This window comes from Phialemonium atrogriseum (assembly GCF_030411735.1).
Source record: "Phialemonium atrogriseum strain 8032-3 unplaced genomic scaffold QBC33scaffold_22, whole genome shotgun sequence".
Lineage (NCBI taxonomy): Eukaryota > Fungi > Ascomycota > Sordariomycetes > Cephalothecales > Cephalothecaceae > Phialemonium > Phialemonium atrogriseum.
The window spans coordinates 377,641-394,759 of NW_026848159.1; the positions used below are offsets into that span (position 1 = coordinate 377,641).

Consider the following 17,119-nt stretch of genomic DNA (forward strand, 5'->3'; position numbering starts at 1 on the left):
GGCGCAGGCGGCAACACAAATAGATACCCGGGCTAATAAGTGAGTCAATACACCAGTCCTACCTCCCTGTTTTTTACACCATGTAGGCGCAGTGACGGACGCTGCAGGAAGGCAAGGCAGCATGGGTATAAACATCATGGGCGGGGCTGCCTTGCGCTGGCTCAGGAACCGCTGAGGAGTTGACACGTGCACCCCAGTTGATTTCGGGTTGATTTCACCACCAAACCTGCAAGCCAGCCTCCTTTTGCTGAAACGAAGATCGTCTCTAGTCGGGCAGGGTATATGATATTTTAACAGGGCAATCAGCCGTGCTGCGTGTGGCTCGGGAGGGCAAACGGTGTTGTCAACCAGGCAAATTGAAGTACAAGTACATTGTTGTTTCCGTATTTTACTTTTTACATATCCCCCTGTGATGAGAGAACTAACAAGCCGACGGGACTCTCCCAAAACTGCCTTCCCCTACGGTGCCACCAAGGTACAGAGACCAAGCAGAGCCCCCGCCAATGGCAACATTGATCTACCCATATTGAGGCTCTTCCATGTCAACATGAGTGAGTGGGTGGCATCGTCACTCAGGGTCGTAGCCCCGCTCGCTGCCTGCAACAGAGAGCTGTTCGTTGGGCCCATAAAGATGAGCGTGTAAGGCACGATGGCAATTGTCAGTGCTCCCGCCATCGCGTAGCGCTTCCATCCCAGGCCGCTGCTCTTCTGGCGGTATGCCAGGTACGCGTATCCCAGAAGAGAAGCGATTGCCACGATAGGCATCGTGGACTTTCCCCGATTGAATAGTGTCTCCCATTGCTTGGCTAGGATCTGTGGCGGGGCGGGAGCTGACAAGATGCCGGGCACTGCAAAGGAGGACAGGCTTGCAATGCCACCTAGGTGACCGAGGAGTCAACATGTTTTCTCCCACAGGTGTTCATGTGCTTGTTCGGTTCATACCTGCTGTCCAGGCAGAGCCGAGGATGCCCGTCATAGCCGCCACCGCGGATGCCGACGTAAATGGAGGCATGGTGCCGTAAGTTTGTCCTGACGATTTTAAAAAGGGATAGGTCTGTTGGTTAGACTGAATTCGTCCAGGTGCTGTTAAAGAGAATCCGAGCCGTCCGAGATATCTAGTGATCTAGTAAAGGTCCGCTCCCGTCTTATATCCAACAATCCGGCCCGGCAGGATGCGGACTTTGCCACGCCCGATGTCCGACTTCCCGGGGTTCACAGCCACCACCTAGCGTTTAGCATAGGTCAAGTTCAACCAAGTCAGCCCTCTCACTTGACTTAGCCCTTATCTAACTTGCCTTACTTGGCTATTTCTTAACTAGGTTGGCTTAGTTACTTGCAAGTATAGCTTGTCTCTGCAGGCAGGTGTAGTTGGCTGGGTTTCGGCTGCCAAAAATCTTCAGAGAGTTGGCGATAGCAAGAGTGTTTTAGCAATAGCGACACCAAATACCCTTGCCCTAAAAGTTAAATGCCCCTGCCCAAATAGCTGACTGCCCCTGCCCGAAGAGCTGAATGCCCCTGCCCGCGGAGACAACCTCATGGATATAACCCTGTATTACGGACTACACTCGCCTGACATGTCTCTCTCAGATCTAAGTTATGCTTCCGACGTTCGACTAGGAAAAAAGCGGAATGTGGGCAGCTCTATGACTACGCCTTCGAATTCCTCACCCAATTTCCCGCCCTCAAAAGTCAGGAGAAACTCGAAACCACACTTTTCCAAGACCGCCCGGCTCTTCAGGTTCGATCGGTCGGTGATAGCAATCAACTGCTCCTCGCAGACGCCATCATCACCCGTCACAGTCCTCGGATCCACCCTGAACTCGGTCTCGACCCGCGGCAGGCCCGACCAGACAGCCGAGAATGCCCTCAGGAACTCAGTGGCGAGGCCGATGCCCCAGTACTCCCTGCGGAACATGTACCCGACCTCGGGCCAGCCAAACTCGCAATGGAGGCCGAGGCACCCGCCGGTGCCGATGAGCTCGCCCGTCTCCCGCAGGCAGATGGCAAAGTTGTAGGTCCGGACGTCGTTGGGCGGCAGGTAGGCGTCCAGCTTCGCCTGCGTCTCCGAGGCGTCGAGGTCGACGTGCCCGACGTGCGTCCACTGCATGACCTCCTCCTGCGTCCTCAGGACGCGCAGGGCGTCGAAGTCGTCCTGGCACATCGGCCGGAGGAGCAGGCGCTCCGTCGTCACTACCGGCCGGGTGGCGTTCGGCGGCAGTGGCTCTGCCGGTAACGTTGTCTTGACGGTAACGAAATCTGCCTCGTTGGCTGCGGGTTCCACCTTGACTGAGGGTTCCATCTTGGCTGTAGATTCCATCTTGACTGTGGAAGATGTTCACAATGATTTATTCCGACTGCGGCAGATGTGCGTGAAGACATATCAATCTTATCACGCGCTGTGACTCACAGATGGCCGGTTATCTTAGTCAATAATTGCATGCGTATGTGTTAAAGGACCACAAATCCAATCGAGGGCCGTTTGGAAGATACCTCGACGACTTTGTCATTGGACCTAATCCACGGCGGGCCAGCGATTAACGAAAGCAACACCAGGAGGTCACGGCTTACCACTGCAGCTGGATGGTCAGACCGTGAGCGGCACAGCGTTGTCGTAAGCTCGGAACCGAGTTGTCATGTCCCTGCGTCTGACTCGTCCAGCCGGACTGGTGTGCAGCTCAGATACCATTCCCAACACGGAAGGTGGCTCAAATAATGGCTCGGCCGCCTGGAACCCGGCAGCCCACCGTTGTAGAGTCCATCCAACGGCGCTCACTACGCCTGGGGAACTCAGTGTCGGCACACATTAACGGAGCGGGGACGGGTTCCATATTGCGGTGCCGAGCTGGCCGGATCGTCTGCGAGTCCGGCAACACGAGTTGGTAAGACACGAACGCTGCTACTGACTTACTTGGATCTTGGACCGTAGAAGTGTCTTCAACGGGACTGGACGAATGATAGTAGATAGATGATCACCAACGAGTGTTCAGAGGTTCCTCAGTGGGCCAGCCAGAATCTCCGTACAGTATCACAAGTCACTCCATGCCGTGGTGACGAAAACCCAGATCTCGATGCTCGAAATTCTTTTTGTCTCATTCCTTGCTCTGTCTAGGGAGCAAATGCAGATGATATTTCCCTGATTCCAAATGAACACCAGAACAATCTGCAAACCCTAACCATCATGAAACCCCTTAAGCAAATGTGCCCGGTCGCTTCGCGCTGTACAACTTCCTGGTGTTGATCTTGGGGACACGGTGGGGAAGAGGGAACTTGAGGTTCTTGGTGAGGAGCTGCTTGATGTACGGGCGCTTGATATCATCGCTCTTCTCCAGCTCAGCGACACGGAGGATCTAGAACCACTCTCGTCAGTATCACGCACGACCTAGGGGAGGGGGAGTTGGATGGACGGATAACGTACGTGGATCGACCTGAATCGTGCTCGGTGACGGGAAGACATGTCCTGGTACAGCGCATCTACCGCATCGGTCCTCGACATCTCACGGTACTCCTTGTACATGTTGTGGGTGCCGGAACGCGAGTCATATCGGATCCAGATACCGAAGTTCTTGACCTGGAGGGGGCGCTTCTCGTGGATCTGTAGGCCATCTTGTGAGCCTCATCCTGGTCACTTCATGGCTTCCGGTATAAACATACCTCGTTCAGGGTGACGATCTCGCCGGTGGCCTTCTTGACCTTCTTCAGTCCTCGCAAGAAATACCAGTAACGGGACTTGGCAACGACCGGGTTCGGCGCAAAGATGCGCATGCGGTACAGCCGGGGAGTCGGGGTAGCCTCGGTGGGCAGATGGCGCCCAATGACCTGGTATTCGTGAAGACGACCTGGGAATAGCATATTAGTACCCTGATTGATTCGGAAACGCAGATCTATATGATCAATCTGTGCAACAAGATGTCGGGCGTCGTCTCGGAATTTGGTCGGTCAGAGTTTCGGGCGGTATAAATATGATGCTGCTGCCGCAATCTTAAGGTAAACCCATGTTGTCGAGCAACTATCCGTAGATTTCCCCCCCAAGATCCAGTGGCAGTTTCGGACCCTCCTCTTTCCAGGCCAAACTCGGTGAGTGAGCGTCGAGTCAAGAGCACGAAGGAATCGTCTTAGTCTCGGTCTCTTGAAGGACCAGCAGACGATCCTCGAAATGCACAGAGGACGCCGGGCAAGGCGGTAGAATCGTGGGCTCGGGTTCGGCGCGGCGTTTTGATCCAGTGTTTCCAGAGCAGACAGAGAAGGAAATATTTGGCTTACCCATCTGAGCGAAGAAGTCAGCAACAATGGAAAGGAGGTAGAGGCAGAGGAATTAGAGATGGTGTCTTCTGGGAGAACTTACTTTGATTTTCTGGCCGCTCAGATCGAGGTGGTTTTGCTGTGTTCAAACTCCAAGATCGCGAATTCGGAGGCGGGTCTAAAAAAATTCGGCTGTGCTGAAATTGGACGTGAGGGTTGAGAAACCTAACGCCAAGCGAGGATTGAGAGTGGGGCGGTCAGCCGCATGTGGCTGTGCAGGTCAAGCCCAGAAAAGTACGTACCTGTCAGAAGCTCATGGGCCAATGAGATCGATCTAGACCTACTCTCGAATCATCAACACCTCAGAACCTGAGCCCTGGAAGTATTGATTCCGAGAACTCATTGCTCCAAAGGAAAGGAAGAGGGAGAAACCCTCACCGTATCACAAGTTCATTCTATTCTGCCCAAGAGCCCGGATTCCAGGACCATTCCGGCGCTAAAAGACCAGACATCCCATGAGATAACCATCGGCCTCTCAACCGATCACCAACATGGACACCATATTCCAGGAGTTTGGGGAAGCATTCTCCCGACAGAATGGATACCAAATATCTCAAACATTGACTCCTGAGCTCCCTAATGACATGTTACGAGCGATCTGGAAAAATGCCACTCATCACGATGTCAGGGGTATCCTCAAGCGTGGGATCCAGTCCAGTGCCAGCGCGTCAGGTTTTAGGCTCTCAAATGATGAGGTTCAGGGCTGGGTTGAGGTGTACCTTGCGTATTGGAAGGCCACTGGTGAACTACTTGCAGTTCAAGACCAGTCAGCTGCAAACGGCAAAGTCAGTCTTGGTTTTGTTCATCCTCTTTTTCCTATTCTTAGTCCTTGTTGGCAGTCTCCGTCTCTTTCATGAGGTGAAGAGCAGACATTGTGCTAACATATAGGGACAACTCGCACAGTCTTCCTGGACGACTGTCTATGAAATTTGGAGAGAAATGTGCTCTCTCTTGATCCGTGGGTACAACAACCATGGATTTGAGGCATGGACTGTCCCATGCCTCTATGTTGCAGGGAAGCATCTCAGAGTCTTCGCCATCAAGGCAGATGAGGAGCGCAACAGCAGCAGCAACAACTCTAACGAGAATGCCGGAGCCACATTCCAGGATGATTTCGACCCTGAATCAGAGAAACACCAGCAGCTAGAAGACTGTGCTCGGCAGCTCAACCGCATTTTCAACCTGTGTCTGAGCGACAGGTATGGTGACAAAACTCACTTAGTCCTGTCTTCTTGGCTGACATATGTTTAGGGCACCGCTCGAGGAGTCCCGTAAATGGGGCATTTACTACGTGATCAACCTTCTCTTCAAGACCTACTTCAAGCTGAACTCAGCGCCACTGTCGAAAAACATCTTGAAAGCCCTTTCTGCTGGCCGGGGAGATATGCCTCCCTTCTCAGCTTTCCCGAAATCCCAGCAAGTCACTTTCAAGTACTACGAAGGGGTTTTGTCCTTCTTGGAGGAGGATTATGAGGTGGTACGTCGATGCATTGTCCCATATCGAATTGCTGCCCGGGCTAACATGGAGGCTACAGGCCGAGAAACACCTCACTCAGGCATGGGGCCTCTGCCACAAAGCTGCGAAGCGAAATAAAGAGTAGGGTCTATTTATATAGTCCCAAAATACTGGGGTAATCCACTGACACGGGCCTGATAGACTCATTCTAACGTACCTCATCCCATGCCATCTTATCAGGACCCATACGCTCCCCAGCCAGAAGCTTCTTGAGCCTTACCCGCGCCTCCAGGGGCTATTTCTACCCCTCTCGCGCTGCATCAAGAAGGGAGAACTTCATTCCTACGACCTCGCACTCCAGGAGGGCGAGGCGGAGTTTGTAAAGCGGCGAATCTATCTGACACTCGAACGTGGCCGCGATATTGCGCTGCGTAATCTGCTACGCAAGGTGTTTATGGCTGGTGGGTTTGACGAACCCAAGGCGCCAGGCGACAAACCGCTACGTCGCTCCAGAATCCCCGTGGCGGAGTTTGCAGCTGCCATCAGCCTTGGCAGCCAGGAGAGGTTGGACACGGACGAAGTCGAGTGCCTTTTGGCCAACATGATCTACAAGGTGAGCCCTATCCTGTTGCATTTGCCACACAGGCTGGCCAATCTGGCCGCGTCACCGGCCTCGCACATGATTCGCAATCATCAGTGTGAGGCTCCCAAGAAACCAGGCGGTGGCATATGGAGCATTCGTCACTAGACGGTTGCCTCATTGCCCTTCGGCACCTTGACGGCCTGCGACCACAAGATGATGACTCCTGATCCCAGCAGCCGTGCAACCCCTAATATTTATAGTGAATTATAGTGAATGACTCGCTGACGAGATGTGCCTTTCCAGAACCTCATGAAGGGCTACATAGCTCGCGAGCGAGGCATTGTGGTGCTCAGCAAGGGTGGAGCGTTTCCCGGAACGGGGGTGTGAGTTTTTCGACATGGTTGCCGGCTCACTCCGAGTCTGGCAGACGAGGCACACCTTTGTGGACCCTGCCTTTGGGAAGACAGTGGAGGGAAGAAAAGGTGGTTCAGCTCGCCGTGGCAGACATGCCCTTTTTTCTTTTTTTGCTGCGTCACTGTCGCAGGACATGGTTAGGTAGGCAAGGAACATGATGGTGAGTAGACCTGATTCGTGTACCTATCTATTATTTGCAAGGCAAACGCCCGCACTTCCACGCCGTTTGGCTTGTACGACATGTGAGTGCTTCTCCTCGCACCTCTCGGTGAAATATCACCCAGGTCTCTAATATAATTCTAGGCCGAACGGACAGGCAGCGCGATATTGAGCAATCGGCTGTATGTTAAATTCCCAACTGTACTATATACCTAGACTGCACCGGGTACCTCTCTGATGACACTTGCGATGGAAGAAGCACCCACACTCCACCCCAAGCTCCCGGGCCCCCTTTTGGACACATCGGTCCAGGACTTGCAACAGCCAGGACAAGGGACCGAGAGTGTGGGGCGTATGCAACCTCTTCCACTCCCCGGCACACTCTATGAGTCACAATAACGGCAAGGGAGAAGAGGCAAGGTGGGGTTGCAATGACATCCCGCCTGAGGCCTCAGGCCTCAGCATTCGGCATCCCAAAATGGCCGCGGCAAGGAACAGTGGCGCGCGACCGGGGAGAGGATCGAACGCGGTAAATTTATCTTCTCATTGGGCGGACGGCAGAGACAATCGGAGTGCTCCCGGGTCGTTGCATGGGAGAGAACCAAGGTAACTTAAGCTTCTGAGTTCTAGGATGATAACTTGAAAAATGCGAATTCTCGGAGGTTGACTTGATATCATACATTTCACCAGCAACCGGGACTGCGAAGGGAAATGATGCCCAGGAGTCACAAATTAAACTTGCCCATCCACAGAGCAGCTGTCCAAAGTCTATAAAAACGAGTGTCAAGAACGGTAATAGTACACCCTGGGTCTAGGTATTTTCTGGGTTTTCTCGCGAATAAACCAGTCCCGGCTAGTCAGTCTTGTCCTCCCATCCAGAATACAAAAGGTCCAACCGCCAAACCTCAATGCAGAGGACCTAACAAGCCGCTTCCGACGAAATTAACAAATCGATCAAATAACGGTCAGAGCCAGCTAAAGCAAATCGCACAATACCGAGCATCTATCGATATCTGTAGTGGTACAAATTTTTGGGTTATAGAAGCGAACACACCACCGGAACTCCTGGCCCACTGAATCAAAAACCGTTACTCCGGGACCTTCATGAATACCGATAGTGAGACCCAGCCTTGGAAACCTCCCCAAAAAAATCTTTTAATGAGATGTAAGAATAAACCAGAAAAGACAAGAAGCATAAATCATGAGAAAAGTGCACGTGTAATGAGGAAATGGCGTTGGTATCAGACAAAATGAGGCGAGAAGGCGGAGATGTGATAAGGCAGCGGTAGCAGCCTAGAACGGCCGGCCACTGCGAGGCGTGCGAGGCGTGTTGCTGATCAACGAATCAGATGAAACCCCGAGAGAATGAGGCGAGACAATGGAAAGGCCAAAAAGATTACTCACCCAGCACTAGAGATGTCATCCACATGGTTGCAGAGAGCGACAAATAGGTCGAAGAACAGTTGGCTGCCTCCATTGTACATCTCCAGTTGCATGGTGCCGCTTCTCTTGAAGGTGTTTCGGCAGCGGATAATGAGGGCAAGATAATGTGCTCTCAACTTAGAGTCTGTATCCGGGGTATTGGCGTATGCGTATCGGGCAGACGCCAGGATGGTGCTGGCTTGGACTCCCGACTCTGCGATGAACAGTCAGTGAGATGTCTTTGACGCCGACGGATGTAGACGAGGCTTACGAAGACCCTGCTTCCGAAGGGCGACACGCTTGAGTTCTTCCAAGCCGTACTTGTCACCAGCACAGTAGATGACAGTGTCCTTCAAGACCTCGCCATCGATGCCGTGATGATAGACGGTGGACTCGGCCGAGCTACCGCCGTCGTCGGTCAGGTGCTCCAACTCCCACGAGTTTCGTCTCTTATTGTGGACCAGACGAGGGTAATAGTCGCCCTTGTAGAGATATTCGAGAACAGAGGAGAAGATCTCGGGTTCTTCGTCGGGCAGCGAGATCTTCTTATTCGGCGAGTCCATCATCTCCCTTTGGAGAACATTTTCAAAGAATGGGGAGTGGCAGAGAACATTCTCATGTGCTGCGAAGATGCGCTGCTCCTGGCCAACGACCAGGGTCACAATAGGAGAAGTGAGGTTGCTGAAGCAGAACGATATCAGTAAATGGACATTGATACAACTAGATGCAAAAGTCGCTGATGATTCTTACTTGGAGTGCGACGATTCGGCATTACTCTGCGTTGTTGCAGTTGTTGGACGCCGACGAGATTCATGGCGACGCTTCGAAACTCCGGCTTCTTGTCTGAACGAGGAACTGGACTTGCCCAATTTCTGGCTCTTGGAGAAACTCTTATTCTGGGGAGGATCGAAGCGGCGGGTGAACATGTTGAATCGCTGGGTCTCCGATTTTGGGGTGAAGCAGTCTGAAAACAATTACAGTAGGCTGTAATTCTGGGGAAACGCAAAATTGAGATGTACAGTTCGGAGAGTTGGAAAAAAGGGAGAACTTAAACAAGGTGGAAGTTGTTGGCGACGGCGATTATTTGAATGACTTACCTACCGAGGCCAAGGCGGATGATAGAATGAGAGGGGGAAAGGAGATGGGCAAGGCCGCTATATATACGAATCGCCGGGGGGCCATGACGGTTCGGAAAGGGTCCTTATTTTCCCACTGTTTAATAAGGCAGCGACGGTGCGACGTGCTCTCCACCAGATATAGCGTGTCGAGGCGCCTGGTTACACGAACACCATCACGAATTCACGTGATTAAATTTTTTAAACTAATCCTCTTTGGGGACGACTGACCCGGCCAGGAGGCGGGGCTGACCACTGCCCCGGAACTTTTTTAATCAGAGCTTTGGGTCTAGCAGGGCATGAAGCGGCATGGGGTTGCGACTTGCCAACTTTTGTCACAATTTTCAGCAGGGGATCGATGGAAACTCGGTTACTGTGGGAGTCAGAGGTCAGGGGGTGGGACAATTATTGCCTTGTTGGATCCGTGTATCGGACGGAGGATTGCCGGCGAGAAAAAGAAAGGAAAGGCAAATGAAAAAGAAACTACAGCAAGCATCCTGCAAGGCTGCCCACCCGCCTTCCGGTGGAGTGAATGCACGATAGGACCGAGAAAAGAAGGAAACAAAGGAGAGGTGGCTCGAGGCCAAGATAAAGCAAAAAAAGGGCCTACAGCTCGTTCCTACCTTGTAAAGTGATCAATTGGGTCAATTGGGTGACTCCCCGAGTCCTCACAAACACAATATGCTCCAGTCTTGAGTGCGCCTTTGATAGCAACCTAGCAAACTTTCACCTGGCCTGGAGTGCCACCAGCCCCCAATTCACAACCTGGCACACGCCATCTCATTGCTCCGGAAGCGCAAAGTCCTGTGGAACCAGCTGACCACAGATACTTGGTACGTACCATACCGCATCGCAACGTGAAATGCTGGGCAAAACGAACCGTGCTAGACCAGAGCCTAGGTACTGGTCTTTAGAACTTAGCGCAATTGACGTATGCCCCCATTCCCAACGTTAGTGACGAGTTCTTTCTCCAGGAACAGATTAAGGTAATTAAGCTATCTAGTCGGTAGACATCGTATCATCCATATGCCGCTGAGTCTGTTGAAGGACAAACTCTGTAACCGCCTTCCTGCCCTCGGCTCGTGTTATTGCTTCGTTATGAAAGGCATTATGGACTGTCTTCTTGTAGACTGGTAATCCTACTTCAATGCACCGTTGTTCCAGTTTCTCGCCGTGTTCTTGGGGAACGAGCTCGTCCCTTCCGGCCTCTAGAATGAACATTTGAGGGGGTTTGCTACCCGAGGCCTTCGACATTTCAGCTATTGCGCCGAGATTCTGCCAGCTGTCCAGCTGGTTGCGCAGGAACGGCCACAGGCGTTTGTAAGGAAGCCACTTCTGAGGATAGAGGACTTCCAACATAGCCCTGACAGACAGGAACGGAGTCTCGAGTATCACCCCGTCCACTCTCAGTACCGGCTGGGGAGGACTCGAAGCGGCGAGGTTGGTGGCAACCCCAGAGCCAATGCTCTGTCCCCATAGCAAAACAATCGGTTTTGCCAATCGATCACTGCCCGCATATGTCTCTGCATGGCACTGGGTAATCCATCGCAATCCCGCCTCGGCGTCGCGTCTAATCCCCTTCTCCGACGGCCGCCCCCTAGAAGTCCAGTAGCCACGATAGCTGAGACAAACCAACGTGAATTGGACCGGCGGAAGTCCGGCTCTCTTGCTATCCTTGAGGGTACGAAGAACTGAAGAGAGATAGGGAAGTCGAGGCGGTATGGACGAGGCGTTTCCTGGACTAGGGATAAGCTTTCGGTAGAACCCAGGTGCCATATTGGAACAGACCCTGGAAGTAAAGGATGTAAACGTGGCCAGCTATGCTCTCCTTCCCGGCCCCCGATCCTTTACTCGCCTCTTCCCCCTTGGAGTGCGCATTGGCGACCGCCAGCGCGAGACTCGTGCCGTCGGCTGCTCGCGTTCTGTTCTCGTGCCATTGAATCCCCCGACATTCGGATGCGTAGTCGGCTATCGTCTCGCGGCGTGAGTTCGGCGGCATACCTGGCATGTATATTATCTTATTCTGGAACACAACCAGCATCATGCACTTCCACAACCAAAGCGCGCCGAGCAGGCCAGTGAAGTAGATAGGCGGCATCAGAAAGGGCTCGAGGTGGATCCGCCTCGCCAGCCTCTGCGTGGTGTCAACCAGGCGAGGTCTGGGAGCCGCAGGTCGCGGACGCCAAAGCGAGTGCGGGATGCATGCGAGCCGAGATCTCATAGAAAGCAAGCTGTTGCCACCGGGACTGCTGTGCGACACGGAAAGTCGTGGGAAGATCGCAGCAGAAATCCAAGTCATATGGTCGACCATTACGTAAGCGAAACTTTGTCCATCAGGTCTGCCATTCTTTTGCTTTGCTACCTACGTATAGAGACTTGAAGACTGTACCGCTTCTCTGCTACCATCCACAAGGCTACAATGGTCTGTGGCTTGCGTTAACATAAATGGGAATATACGGATACCAAGTTCCATACTGTAGTGATAACGCAACGTCATTAATTTTCAAGGCTCGAAATCCCTGCACACACTACGTCGTTGGAAGACCCCCCTCACTGGTACTGTACCTAGGTACCTAAATATCGTTCACCTTGGACATTCGCCCTGGGATTCCAAGCCCCATCAACTTTCGCAATTGCCTAGAGAGAGTCTGCTACGGGTAAAGAAACCCTCCTTATCGCAACCTTTCAGTCGTGAAGACTCGCGTCCATCTATTGCCTATCGCGGCAGAGCCGGTCGCGATGGCCGAGTCTGGAGAAGGGAGCCGGTCTCCAGGCCATCACATCGAGTTAGTCGACGACAACCCCTCACCGCGGCACGAAGGCGAGTTGAGTCCAGGTTTACGAGACAGCAAAGGGTGGGATGGAAAGTTGAGAGTTCCAAAGTCCGCACTCTTGCACAACCCCGAGGCCTTGTCGGATCCAGAGTACTCGGATGACGAGAACGTCTTTCGAGGGGAGGAGGTAGCCGCAGACGAAGGTGAGCCCACAGCCGTCGTCCGGCCTTTTAGGAGTAGGCGAATATACTGACCGATCAACCCCTCTTGCAGATCTGCTCGACGATGAGCCATCAGATAGCGACGAGATCTTCTGTACCCACTCGAGAATCCAGTCCATCCCCGCTTTACGGTTGGACCGGTTCAAGGATTTGGCCCGACTTTGTCTACGGCAGAATCTGATACAAGACATCGAAGGACTATCAGGCGTTGCAGAGTCGCTGCAAGACCTAGATCTCTACGACAACCTCATCTCCCACATCCGAGGGCTGGATGAGCTGACACACCTCACGAGCCTCGACCTCAGCTTCAACAAGATCAAACACATCAAGCATATCAACCACCTCAAAGACCTGACCGATCTGTACTTTGTGGCCAACAAGATCAGCAAGATCGAGGGCCTAGATGGGCTCACCCACCTCCGCCAGCTCGAACTCGGCTCGAACCGCATCCGGGAGCTGAGAAACCTCGATTCGTTGGCAGCGCTGGAGGAGCTATGGGTCGCCAAGAACAAGATTACCGAACTCAGCGGCCTGTCCGGGCTCCCGCACCTGCGGCTCCTCAGCATCCAGTCGAACAGGATCCGAGACCTCTCCCCGCTCCGCGAAGTCCCCCAGCTGGAGGAGCTGTACATCTCCCACAACGCACTGGAGTCGCTCACGGGCCTGGAGCACAACACGAAGCTGCGAGTCCTTGATATCTCCAACAATAAAATCAAGAGCCTGGAGGGACTCGGGCCTCTTGTCGAGCTAGAGGAGTTCTGGGCCAGCTACAACCAGATCGCCGACTTCGCCGAGGTGGAGAAGGAGCTCGGCGACAAGAAGCAGCTCACGACAGTCTACTTTGAGGGGAACCCGCTGCAGCTCCGGTCCCCGGCGCTCTACCGCAACAAGGTGCGGCTAGCTCTGCCGCAGGTGCAGCAGATCGACGCGAGTAAGTACAAAGTCCCCGGCATATCCACTGCGGTCTGTGTGTGATGAGCCATGAAGATAGATCTAACAAACCTCCCCCCAATAGCATTCGTTCGAGCATCCTAAGCACCCATTCTGCCGACAAGGCGAGACCTTTTCTTATCCGACTTTATATGATGTAGACACGAAGCACAGCGTCCCGTTTATGTGCGAACAGAAGCATAAGGAGGCCATGGCATGGCACGGCATAGCACGGCATGGAATGCCGTCTGGAGGGGCGGGAGGATGAGTAATGGAGATACCGACATTGTTTCAGCCAAAAGGAGTCCCCTCATTCCCAAGCTTCAGGGGCGGTTGAAGGGTTGTTTTCATATGTTACCTTGGCTGGGACGGGGATTCCTCATCATGCATCGAGAGACCGGTCGGTTGGTTCTGTGGATTTCGGTCATTTATGAAGGGGGAAAAAGATACCTAGAGCTTTCACATCAAAGCAGGGCGGCCACACACACGCACATACACGGGAAGGGGGATTTGCTGTGCTGGGAATTGGTTATAATCTACGGCGGGAAACCACACAGATATGCCATGTGATAAAAGGTTCTAGCCCCCCCCCCCTAGTAGGTCTCTTCCCCCCCTCCCCCGCCAGGCCTACAAGCCGCCGGGGCCACTATCGACATGATAAAGGGTCTGGGGCCGGTGTCGGTATTATTTATACCGTCCATTCACCTCATTCTTCCGCCGCCTCGCGCGACTGGCGGGCCAAACCAGCGCGGTTACGTCTCCCGCTCGAACGAAGCGGGGTTATTTTTTTATTTTTTTGGGGTCAGGCAATTTAGCCAAAGATCCAAAGGGCCTCGGTGGGGAAGTACTGTATGGAGGAGTCAGTATGGGCGCCGCCTTTGCTTCATCTTAAGGGGGATTCGTTGCACAATGCGGCAGATATGTTCGGAGGTGATGGTTTGGTAAGGAGGGGAGGAAAGGAGGGGAGGAAAGGATGGAAAAGGGAAAAGACAAAAGAGAGACGGGAAGCATACGTTAGCGGGCTGGTTGAACCGGAGGCCCTTGTCCAGGTTGCTGATCTGGTCAATCTCGGACTGCTCGAGGTCGAACTCGATCGAGGCCAGGTTCGACTGCATGTACTTCTCGCGCACGCTCTTGGGGATAACGGCCAGGCCGCGCTGGGTGGCCCAGCGGAGCAGGACCTGGGAGGGCTCCTTGCCGTGCTTGGCGGCGATGGCGGTGACGGTGGCCTCCTCCAACAGCGGGGTGATGGCGGCGGCGTGGGCCATGTTGAACTCGGCGAACGAAGCCGGGCCGAAGGAGCTGTAGGCGGTCACGGCGATGCCCTCGGTCTTGGCCAGCCTGAGAAGCTCGGGCTGGACGAGGTAGGGGTGGTGCTCGATCTGCAGGGTGGCGGGCTTGATCTTGGCGTACCGGAGGAGGTCGTAGAGCAGCTGGGCCTGGAAGTTGGAGACGCCAATGTTCTTGGCGAGGCCGCTGCCGACGAGGCTCTCCATGGCGGTCCAGGTCTCCTGGATGGAGGCCTTGCTGGGCCGGATCTCGGAGCTGCCGTCGTAGTGCCAGCCAGGCGGGTAGCGGACCGACGGGTCGACGTACTCGAGGGCGACGGGGAAGTGGATGAGGTAGAGGTCGAAGTAGTCGACGCCCCAGTCGGCCAGCTGCTTCCGGACGATGGGCTCAACCCGGTCACCGTCGTGGAAGGTGTTCCACAGCTTGGACACGATAAACAGCTCCTCACGCTTCACGATCCCCTCCTTGATGGCGCGGGCAACGCCCTGGCCAGCCTCAACCTCATTGCCGTAGTCTGTGCGTCGGACATTGTGTTGTCAGTCTCTAGTTCCTTCCCGGTCAGGCCGCTTCCGATTCCACCAGTGTTGTGGGGTTGGTTGGCGGGATTATTATTATTGGAAAATGAATAAAATAAATATCTCATGGTGGGGTCTGAGAGGGGAGGAGGGGTAAAGGAGGGGAGGGAGGGGGCGGGGTAAATTGGGATGATCGCTTTCCACTTGGGAGCTCCATCTAAACACCCCTCTATCCCTGACCCCCAACCCGATTCGGCCCTGCCTCGTGAAATTGTTTCGTTGGATGACTGCTAGGGAGACCAGATGACTTACCGCATGCGCCGTCGAAGAGGCGGTAGCCAACTTTGATGGCATTGTAGACGGTATCGGCACAGATAGCGTTGTCAACCTTCCACAGACCAAAGCCCACCTGGGGCATGTCCTGACCGGTGCTGAGCTTAATGTTGGGGACCATTTTCGTGGCTGTTTCCTTTCTTTTTTCCTTTCTTTGTATGGGTCGGGTATCTTCTGTGATTTGTTTCTGTTTTCAGCCAGTCAGTGGTTGAGTGTGGACAAAGAGAATCAACTCTAGATGCAGCAGACGCGAGCAAAGGGGTGGGCAAGAAGAGCATCATCGCGGGAGGGAGACCTACTTCTCAATGTGTGTGTGTGTGTGTGTGTATATCAGGGAGGGGCAGATCTGGCCAGGCACCAGGTGGAAGGCAGCTCGTGGTATTTATAAAAGAATAAGGGCCCAGCCGAAACCAAGGGACAGGGAGGGACAACGATCTAGCGCTGGTTCCATTTGCGCTTCATCTCGATAGATGTGACGCTGGGTGGGAAAGAGGGGGGGATGTGCATCCTGTCTGGCGGTATCTACAGTAACCGACGGGCTCTCCCTGCCCATGAGCTGCCTAGCTTCCGTCATTCTGCATGCGTCGGAAGGATGCATGTACGTTGGGGCTACCGAGGTGGACTCGCGAGGTCTTGCCTCTCGTCGAGCTAAGGCTTCCTTCTTGCTTCTCCCGGTGGGCCATGACCCACAGGCGGATGAAGGCGGTGGTCTCCAACAAACACCTGCTGTCTGATTGGCATGGCTAATAGGGCGCGCGGCCCATTTGTGCGTTTAAAGGCAGTCTTGGCTAGGTAAGTGGAGAGCAGGCCAGTGATAAACACTACACAGAGATCAGCTACCTGTCCGTCCTCGCTCGCCTCCAGGTTCGGTCGACACACCCCCACGCTCTGTGACTACGTGGCGAGAACCCTGAAGTTCACTTAACCGATATTTCGGTCCTGAGTCGGTGCGAAACGGACTCCATCTGGGCAGCTCTCTTGCCACCACTGCCCCAAACCGGGCCCAAGTCAGTGGGTGATGCTCCACGTTCCAGAGTTAAGCCGGAGAATCGCCATTTAGCCTGTTTACAGAATGCAAGGCGGCTAAACCGATTCTTCGCCTTAACCCACAAGAGAGTGAAAAAAAGACCAGTCCAGAAAAGCCGAGCGAGAGAAATGGCCACGAAGATGCCTTGAAAAATTACGAAGCAAGAATTGGCGCAAGGGGCCCCTTATCTGTAATTGGGTTTTTGTTTACCTAGCCAAAATATTCCCTCAGCCTCACTGCTCTCCGCCATGTCAGCGATAGCAGAGACTCGTTCTTGTCTCTTTGATCCCCTTGCTATTTCTCACGAGACTTGAGTTGTCTGCAACCTCAAAAATGGTGCGGTTCTTATTACAACAAGACGGGCATTACGTTAACAGTTCTTTGAGTATCAGATTCAGGGGTAGCTTTTGCTACCCCTTAACCCCCTTTTCCTCCCCTTCCTTTGCCTTCTGCCTCCTTTTTTTTGGGAGGGGGGGGGGGGGGGGGGGGGGTGCCGGGGGTTTGTAGATGTTTTTTTTGGAGCTGGCAAAAATGGGCCCGCAGATAGCCCCAAATCCCCGGTTTTACAACCCGGTGGTGGC

The 17,119-nt window shown here is 53.7% G+C and overlaps 7 protein-coding genes across 7 annotated transcripts; 2 read left to right on the forward strand and 5 right to left on the reverse strand.

Moving 5' to 3' along the window:
- Positions 1–459: 459 nt before the first annotated feature.
- On the reverse strand, positions 460–2,107 carry QBC33DRAFT_580121 (uncharacterized protein; the record flags this gene model as incomplete). The annotated part of the gene is made up of 3 exons (XM_060431183.1): positions 460–878; positions 943–1,029; positions 1,615–2,107. The coding sequence occupies 3 exons, from the start codon at positions 2,105–2,107 to the stop codon at positions 460–462; spliced, it is 999 nt and encodes a 332-aa protein (XP_060281058.1).
- Positions 2,108–2,943: 836 nt separating this feature from the next.
- Positions 2,944–4,408, reverse strand: QBC33DRAFT_546196 (60S ribosomal protein L20). The gene is made up of 4 exons (XM_060428637.1): positions 4,261–4,408; positions 3,652–3,836; positions 3,416–3,592; positions 2,944–3,347 (listed from the first exon to the last, which is right to left on the reverse strand). The coding sequence occupies exons 1-4, from the start codon at positions 4,262–4,264 to the stop codon at positions 3,189–3,191; spliced, it is 525 nt and encodes a 174-aa protein (XP_060281059.1). The 5' UTR covers positions 4,265–4,408; the 3' UTR covers positions 2,944–3,188.
- Positions 4,409–4,790: 382 nt separating this feature from the next.
- QBC33DRAFT_456322 (protein CSN12) lies at positions 4,791–6,725 on the forward strand (the record flags this gene model as incomplete). The annotated part of the gene is made up of 6 exons (XM_060424806.1): positions 4,791–5,084; positions 5,203–5,498; positions 5,551–5,776; positions 5,835–5,896; positions 5,957–6,368; positions 6,642–6,725. 6 exons carry the CDS (start codon positions 4,791–4,793, stop codon positions 6,723–6,725), a joined length of 1,374 nt encoding a protein of 457 aa, XP_060281060.1.
- A 1,586-nt stretch (positions 6,726–8,311) lies between these two features.
- QBC33DRAFT_456404 (uncharacterized protein) lies at positions 8,312–9,259 on the reverse strand (the record flags this gene model as incomplete). Its single annotated transcript, XM_060424807.1, has 3 exons — positions 8,312–8,547; positions 8,605–9,014; positions 9,084–9,259. 3 exons carry the CDS (start codon positions 9,257–9,259, stop codon positions 8,312–8,314), a joined length of 822 nt encoding a protein of 273 aa, XP_060281061.1.
- An 853-nt stretch (positions 9,260–10,112) lies between these two features.
- On the reverse strand, positions 10,113–11,871 carry QBC33DRAFT_546210 (Alpha/Beta hydrolase protein). The gene is made up of 2 exons (XM_060428638.1): positions 11,237–11,871; positions 10,113–11,184 (listed from the first exon to the last, which is right to left on the reverse strand). The coding sequence occupies exons 1-2, from the start codon at positions 11,757–11,759 to the stop codon at positions 10,448–10,450; spliced, it is 1,260 nt and encodes a 419-aa protein (XP_060281062.1). The 5' UTR covers positions 11,760–11,871; the 3' UTR covers positions 10,113–10,447.
- On the forward strand, positions 11,816–13,851 carry QBC33DRAFT_186098 (L domain-like protein). Its single transcript, XM_060422485.1, has 3 exons — positions 11,816–12,425; positions 12,496–13,374; positions 13,459–13,851. The coding sequence occupies exons 1-3, from the start codon at positions 12,188–12,190 to the stop codon at positions 13,476–13,478; spliced, it is 1,137 nt and encodes a 378-aa protein (XP_060281063.1). The 5' UTR covers positions 11,816–12,187; the 3' UTR covers positions 13,479–13,851.
- A 333-nt stretch (positions 13,852–14,184) lies between these two features.
- Positions 14,185–15,632, reverse strand: QBC33DRAFT_456767 (xylose reductase; the record flags this gene model as incomplete). The annotated part of the gene is made up of 3 exons (XM_060424823.1): positions 14,185–14,220; positions 14,387–15,177; positions 15,491–15,632. 3 exons carry the CDS (start codon positions 15,630–15,632, stop codon positions 14,185–14,187), a joined length of 969 nt encoding a protein of 322 aa, XP_060281064.1.
- Between the last annotated feature and the right edge of the window lie 1,487 nt (positions 15,633–17,119).

Bases quoted from the DNA above. Each gene is read 5' to 3' on its own strand.
- QBC33DRAFT_546196 (XM_060428637.1), bottom strand. The intron at 3,593-3,651 runs GTATGTTTATAC...GATGGCCTACAG, and splicing joins AGATCGTCACCCTGAACGAG to ATCCACGAGAAGCGCCCCCT. The intron at 3,348-3,415 runs GTACGTTATCCG...GAGTGGTTCTAG, and splicing joins CACGATTCAGGTCGATCCAC to ATCCTCCGTGTCGCTGAGCT.
- QBC33DRAFT_546210 (XM_060428638.1), bottom strand. From the start codon at position 11,759: ATGGTCGACCATATGACTTGGATTTCTGCTGCGATCTTCCCACGACTT. The intron at 11,185-11,236 runs GTCTGTTCCAAT...TCCCTAGTCCAG, and splicing joins TTACATCCTTTACTTCCAGG to GAAACGCCTCGTCCATACCG.
- QBC33DRAFT_186098 (XM_060422485.1), top strand. From the start codon at position 12,188: ATGGCCGAGTCTGGAGAAGGGAGCCGGTCTCCAGGCCATCACATCGAG. The intron at 12,426-12,495 runs GTGAGCCCACAG...CCCCTCTTGCAG, and splicing joins GGAGGTAGCCGCAGACGAAG to ATCTGCTCGACGATGAGCCA. The intron at 13,375-13,458 runs GTAAGTACAAAG...TCCCCCCAATAG, and splicing joins GGTGCAGCAGATCGACGCGA to CATTCGTTCGAGCATCCTAA.